The 7148-nt window shown below is 50.7% G+C and overlaps 1 protein-coding gene across 1 annotated transcript; it reads left to right on the plus strand.

The window, feature by feature from the left end:
• Nucleotides 1-391: 391 nt before the first annotated feature.
• LOC119575880 (acrosin-like) lies at nt 392-6946 on the plus strand. The gene is made up of 6 exons (XM_037923418.1): nt 392-458; nt 832-835; nt 999-1176; nt 1790-1868; nt 1990-2072; nt 6719-6946. Exons 1-6 carry the CDS (start codon nt 392-394, stop codon nt 6944-6946), a joined length of 639 nt encoding a protein of 212 aa, XP_037779346.1.
• Nucleotides 6947-7148: the final 202 nt, after the last annotated feature.

Below are 7148 nucleotides of genomic sequence, written 5' to 3' on the forward strand. Positions count from 1 at the left end.
TGTATAGTTCTGGGTATCTCTTGTTTTCAGAACTTTATTTCAGATATTGGTATATGCAACGTAACGTAGATAGTATATTCCAGACCGTATTAGATTGGTACTGTCTTCATGTACAGGTAACTTTTTTTTTTTTTCTTCTTATAGGGATAGATGTTTGGTAATGATTTCATCTCGAATATCTAGCAGTGTTATTTTAAACTTCGCGACAATGATGTCAGTAGAAGTAAATATAGAAAAACACGGTCACGCCCATACGCTTGGCGAGGAATAACAGAGAGACCCCAACATCCGGTGCAGAAGTGGCCCCGGATTTCGGGAGTGGGCGGTAGGCGATGGGCGACGGGCGGTGGGCGGTCGACTTGCAAGAAGAATGCTGTTCTGACGTGAGAGGATGCTGCCCTTCGAGATCCTAGACTCCCGTGACTCTCAGCACCTACGCTTAACACTCCCGAAGGAGTGTTAATCGCAGGTGTTTAACCCCTACAGCGTAAAGCTTGTAGGGGAAGAGCATCTGTGTCATCTGTGTGCTGTTTCTTTGTTATACTGAAAACAATGGAAGTTCCTTTTACCTTATTCTCATTTCATCTTCTTTATTTTATTTTATTTTTACTTATTGTTATTATTATTGTTTATTTATATTTTAAGTAGAATTTCCAGGTGCTAACTTGGGGGTAAGGAATGGTGTGTATTTGTATGGGCTCCTTAGGTATTCGTTAAAGAGTTTGTTTTGTTTTGCTTTTTCCTGAAGTAGCTGTTGCTGAAGTAAACCTTTCCTTTCGAAAGTCTGTGAATTATACTAATAGGTAGTTTATAAGAGTTTTCGATTGACAGGGATGTAGAAGCGAAGTGATACGATTGTGAATTGCATCTTTGACTGGATCACAGAATGCAAATTGACCTAAAACGTAATATTAGCAAGGTGAATATCCTCGAAAGTGTCAGAGAAAGAGGACGAACGATAAAGCAATCCAAGATCATCTCTCCTTCAACCGTTTTAGCGTAAAAAACGAGTTTTATATTCTCTGCCCACGAGCGCACTGGAGAGACAAGGAACTCCGCAAGGACAGGATTGACACCCCCGCTTTCATAGAGACCTTTACGACCATTGCAAGTGAGTCGTTTAATTCCTTAGTTGTTATCCCGTGGGTAGTTAAAGGAAGCAGTTCGTGGGAACAGGTACTGGTGGCACTGAGGGTCGTCACTCGGTGAGTAATGGCGGTGTAAGTGCCACTTTAGTACGGGCACTCACGGGCATATGGGACTGTACTTGAGTTTCAGGCCGGCCATTGCATTCCTCCGCGCAATGATGATGACTTTTCCTTGTCGTTTTTTTGCGGTGTTTTTATTTTTATATTTATTTTTTGTGTGTGGTGGTAACGGGTTACTGTATTTTTCGTGATGCGCAGTGTTTTTGATTCACTTAGATAATGATAGCAATAGTAAATAGGAAGTTAAAAAAAATACATTCGTTCAAGATCCAATTTAAAAGGTCGCCTCATTTACGAAAATGGTATTTAATCCACTGAGCTTCCTTAAGGTTGCTCAAACAGGGTGAAACAGAAGCCACTGCCTTCAAGTATATAACGTTGGCATAATATTGCGACGGGGAACATAAACTTACGTGGGAAAGTGGAAATGGAGAGCTATGTAGATACGGTACTTGCTGATTCGAAAGTGTTTACGTGGTACGTCGTCGTTTCGTGGACATTGAATAAATAATGATATTTGTGTTGAATGTCTCGCTTAGTAATACTTACCACGGCTCACATATCGTCCTTTTCCCCCCTAGCGAGCACCTTCAGTTGACCGGAAGGAAATGTACTGCAAGTGTCATATGAGAAGTTCCCTTTGCATTGGTAGCATCATGAGTGCGAATTTAATTTTTCCCCGCAAGTCTTTCGAGAAGCATTTACTCCTGTCTTGGACCCCCCCCCCCTCACACCACCTCTTTCGAGACAAGTACTAAAGACATAAATAAACCTTAATCAGGCAGTCATCCTAACGCATCTCCCGTGACAGATGAGCCATACCTCACGCCGCGTCTGTCATCCCCTATGTCTCATATGGCAACCGTATAAGGCGGATATAAATTGCTCACACGCTGCTAGATTCGCACACGCGTCGCCAGCGTAAACATTTAGCAGGAATTCGCCGTCGACCTGACCCAAGGTGACCCAAGATGGTCCCGAAGGATCCTTTGGAAAAAGGGAGGGCATTGAAAGGGGGGCCTTCCCAAGCAAAGCAAACGCCTGTCCCGAGGGCGCGGAGGGGGGGGGGAAACTAAGAGGCGTTTAGGTCGGGGAAAGGGGGGATTACGTTTTGTGGTTGGCGGGAGAGGGGGGGAGGAAAAAGGAAAAAGAAAAAGAGTGGGGGGGTTTGGGGATTGGTAAAAAAGGGGGAAAAAAAAGGGGCGAAAAAAAGGGGGGGGGTTTTGGGAAGGCTAAGGGAAAAAGGGGGGAAAAGGGGGGGGGGGAGAAATAAAGCCGCAGAAGAGAAGGGAGGGGGCAGGGAAGAGAAAGGTTTAAAAAGGAACTAGGGTGAAGGAGAAAGAAGAGAATATGGAAATGGAGAAAGAGAGGGAAGGGGAGAGAAAAAAAGAGGAAAAGGAGAGAAAGAAAGAAAATGAAAAGGGGGAGGAAGTGGGAGGAAGAGGCAGACGGAGAATTAGAAAGAAAAGTTGCAAAAAGGGATTTCAGATAACGGGGGAAAAAGGTTTTGAAGAAAAATTCAAAATACAAGAGAATCAAGGGTTTTAAAAAAAAAAATAATAAAAGGGAAAAAGAGGGGAAATAGGGGAAAAATAAAGGGGGTTTGGCGAAAAAAGGAGGGGGATTTTTGGACCCCGAACATACAAGAAATAGGGGAAGGGAGAGGGTAAAAGGGGGAGATGAAAGGGAAAAAGGGGATAGTGGGGGGGGGGGGGGGAGAGTGGAGAGGATTTTAAAGGTCTTGGGGGCCAAAAGGGGCTTGTAATGTATTGTCTGGAAAGTTTATGCCCGGGGGAAAGGGGAGAATATCTCGGGCCCCAAAAACTACCGGCTCCCCCTCCCCCTTTCCTCTCCCCTCCCTCTCTCTCTCTCTCTCTCTTCTCCCCCATCTCTCTCTCTCTCTCTCTTTTCTCCCCTTCTTTTTTCTCTCTTTTCTCGTTTTTTATCTCCCCTTTTTTCCCCCCCCCCCGGCCCGTGGGTCTTTTCCCCCTCTCCTTTTCTCTCTCTCTCTCTCTCCCCTTCTCGTCTCTCTCTCTCCTTCCCCTCTCTTTTTCTCCTCCCTCCCCTCTCTTTTTTCTCTCTCTCTCTCTTTCTCTCTCCCTTCTCTTTCCCCTCTCTCTCCCCCTTCTCTCTCTTTTTCCTTTCTCCCCCTTTTCTTTCCTCTCTCTCCCCTCTCTCCCTTGTCTTCTCTTTTCTCCTCTTTCTCTCTCCCCCTCCCCCTTCTCTTCTCTCTCTCTCCCCTCTCTTTCCCCCTTCTCTCCTCTCTTTTCTCTCCTCTCTCTTCTCTCTCCTCTCCCTTCTCTCTCCTCTCCCTTCTCTCTCTTCTTCTCTCCCCCTCTCTTCTCTCTCTCCTCTTTCTCTCTCCCCTCTCTCTCTCTTTTCTTTCCCCTCTCTCTTTCCTCTCTCTCCTCTCTCTTCACTTCCCTCTCTTTCTCTCCTTTCTCTCTCCCCTCCCCTCTCTTTCTCTCTCCTCCCCTCTCTCTTTCTTTTTCCCCTTTTCTTTCCCCCTTTCCTCTCTCTCTCTCCTCTCTCTCTCATCTCTCTTTCTCTCCTCTCTCTCTCTCCCCTCTTTTTCTCTTTCTCTTTTCCCCCTCTTCTTTTCCACCCTCTCCTCTCATCCTTTCCCTCTTTTTCTCTCTCTCTCTCTTCCCCTCCTCTCTCTCCCCTCCTTTTTCCCCTCTCCCCTTCGGGTCTCCCCTCCTCTCTCTCTCCCTCTATTTTTTCCCCTCTACCCCACCCTCGCCCCTCTCCTTCCCCCCTCCTCTCTCTTCCCCTCCCCCTCTCCTCTCTTCTCTCCCCTCCCCTCTCCCCCCTCCTCTCTTCTTTTCTTTCCCGCCCCTTCTCCCCTTCCTCCCCTCCCCCTCCCCCCTCTCTCTCCTCTCCTCTCTCGCTCTCTCTTCTCTCCCCTCTTTTCTCTCTTCCTCCCGTCCCTCTTTTCTCCCCTCTCCCTCTCCCCTTCCCTCTTCCCCTTCTCCTCCTCCATCCCCTCCCTCCTCTCTCTCTCTCGCTTCCTCTCTCTCTCTCCCCTCCCCCCCTCTCTCTCCCTTTCTCTCTCTCTCTCTCTCTCTTTTCTCTCTCTCATCTCCTCTCTCGTCTCTCCTCTCTTCCCCTTTTTTTTCTCTCATTCCCGCTCTTCTCCCCTTTTCCTCTCTTTCCCCTCCTTTTTCTCCTCTCCCCCTCTCCCCTTCCCTCTCTCTCTCTCTCCCCTCTCCCCCTTTTTCCCCCTCTCTCTCTCCCCCTCTTTTCCCCCGGTCTCTCTCTCCCCTCTCCTCTCCCCTCTCTCCCCCTCTCATCTCTTCTCCCCCTCCCCGTCCTCCTCTCCCCTTTTCTCTCCCCTTTTCCTTCTCTCTCCCCCTCCCCTTTCCTCCCCTCTCTCACTCCCCTCTCTCTCTCTCTCTTTCCCTCTCTCTCTCCCCCTTTTTCCCCTCTCTCTCCTTTTTGGGGGGGGCCCTTTCTCTTTTTCTCTCTCCCCCTTTTTTTCTCCTCCTCTCCCCCTCTCCCCTCCCCCCCCTTTTTCCCCCTCCTCTCCCCTTTTCCCCTTCTCTCTTTTCTCGTCTCTCCCCTCCCCCTCTCTCTCCCCTCTCCCCCTCTCCTCTCCCCCTTTTCTCTCCCCCTTTTCTCTTCTCCCCCTCCCCCCCTCTCCTCTCTCTCCTCTCTCTTCCACCCCCACCCCTCTTTTCCCCCTCTCCTCCTTTTCCCCTCCCCTCTCTCTCTCTTTTTATCTCCCCTCTCTCTCTCTCCTCTCCCCTCTTCTTTTCTCTTTTCCTTTTCCTCCCTCTCTCACCCCTCTTTTTCCTCTCACCCCTAAATCTCTCCCTCTCTCTTTTTCTCCCCCTCTCCCCTTTTCCCCCTTTCTCTCTTTCCCTCTCTCTCTCCTCTCTCTCCCCTCCCTCTCTCTCTCCCCCTCTCTCTCTCTCTCTCTCATCTCCTCTCTCCCTCTCTCTCCTCTCCTCTCTTCCCCCTTCTCTCTCCCCTTTTCCCTCTCCCCTCTCCCCCTTTTTTCCTCTCATCCTCTCTCCCTCTCTCTCCCCTCTCTCTCTCTCTCCTCTCCCCCTCTCTCTCGCTCCTCTCTTTTTCGTTTCCTCTCTCTTCTCGCTCCTCTCGCCTCTCTCGCTCCTCTCTCTCTCTGCCTTCTCTGTCTCTGTCCTCTCTCTCTTTCTCCTTTTTCTCTTTCCTCTTTCTCTCTCTCCCCTCTTCTCCCCCCTCTTCTCCTTTCTCCTCTCTTTTCCCCTCTCCTCTCTCTCTCTTCTCCCTCCCTTTTCTCCCTCTCCTTTTCTCCCCCTCCTCTCTCTCCCCCCTCTCTCTCTCCATCTCCCCCTCCCCTCTCTCTCTCTCCTCCATCGTTCTCTCCCCCTCATCCCCCTCTCTCTCTCTCTCTCCCCCCTCTCTCTCCTCTCCCCCTTTTCCTCTCCCCCTCTCTCTTTTCCTCTCGTGTCTCTCTCCCCTCCCCTCTTCCCCCCTGTCTCTCTCTTCTCTCTCTCTCTCTCTCTTCCTCCCCTTTCCTTTTCCCCTCCTCTCTCCCCTCTCTCTCCTATCCCCTCTTCCCCCCTCTCTCCCCCGCCCTCCCTCCCCCCCCTCCCCCCCTCCCTACCCCCCTCCCCTTTTTTCTCTTTCTTTTTTTCCTCTTTTCTTCTTTCTCTCTCCGCCCTCTCTGTTTTTTTTTAAACTTTCTCTCCTTTTCTGCTCTGGCCCCTATTTTTCCATTTCCCTCTTTAACTAACTTTTTTCTACATCTCTCCTGGGCCCCCCCTCCCTCCCCCCCCAAACCTTTCCCCCCTCCTTCCTCTCTCTCCCTCTCTCTCCTCCCCTCTCTCTCTCCCCTTCCTCTCTCCTCTCTCCTCTCTCTCTCCTCCCCCTTCTCTCTCTTTTCTCTCGCCCCTCTCTCCCCTCTTTCTCCCCTCTTTCTTCTCTCTCTCCCTCTCCCGCTCCTCCCTCCCCCCCTCTCCCCCCCTCCCTCCCCCTCCCTCCCTCCCCTCCCCCCCCCCTTCCCTCCCCCCCTCTCTCCCTCCCCCCCCCCCTCGCCCACTCTCCCTCCCCCCCCCCCCCCTTCTCTCTCTTCTCCCCCCTTTCTTTTTTTCTCTTTTCTCTCTCCCTCCCCCTCCCCCTCCCCTCCTCTCTCTCTCTCTCTCTCTCTCTCTCTCTCTCTCTCTCTCTCTCTCTCTCTCTCTCTCTCTCTCTCTCTCTCTCTCTCTCTCTCTCTCTCTTCCTCCATCCCTCCCTCCCACCTCTCCCTTTATCTCTCCCTTTCCATCCCTCCTCCCAGCTTCACCCTCTCCCTCTGCCTTTCCCCCCTCCCTTTATCATTTAAACCTCCTCTTTACTCATATCTCCCATATTCTCTCTAATTGCCCTTGTCTTATTTTTGCGAACGCTTTTCCAATTTTGCAAACATTTCCGAGCCAGCGTAAGAGTAACCTTTCGCCATCCCTCAAAGTCCTGTGGAGAAAATCAAACAACTGTTAGTCCCCTTGTACTCCTGAGGTCCTACTCCCCACCCTCATCCCACATAGCCACCACACCCCCACTTCTACCACACACTCGACCTGCATCACGCTTCTCACCTCCAGCACACACTCGACTTTCACCACCACTCTACTGTCACCACACACCCTACACCTCCCCCACGCTTCCCACCTCCACCACAACCCCACTTCCACCACACATTCACCTCCACCACACCTCCACCACACCTTCCACCTCCACCACCGAACCCCATCTCTACACCGCACAATACCTGAAAAGGAAAAAAAAATAATCCTACCACTATGTACGTCTCGCAAACAGGCGTCCACTCGGACTCCGTAGCAAATGACACATTTCAAGAGAAGCCTAAGCGCCCCTAAGCCTCTCCGGACCTGCCACGAGCATGCAGGAATGTCACATCCTACCGCAAGCAAGAAGGATTGTTATGGGATTGTGATAGAGGTCCTTCTCTTCTCT

The sequence above is a fragment of the Penaeus monodon genome, chromosome 8 (genome assembly GCF_015228065.2).
Source record: "Penaeus monodon isolate SGIC_2016 chromosome 8, NSTDA_Pmon_1, whole genome shotgun sequence".
Classification (NCBI taxonomy): domain Eukaryota; kingdom Metazoa; phylum Arthropoda; class Malacostraca; order Decapoda; family Penaeidae; genus Penaeus; species Penaeus monodon.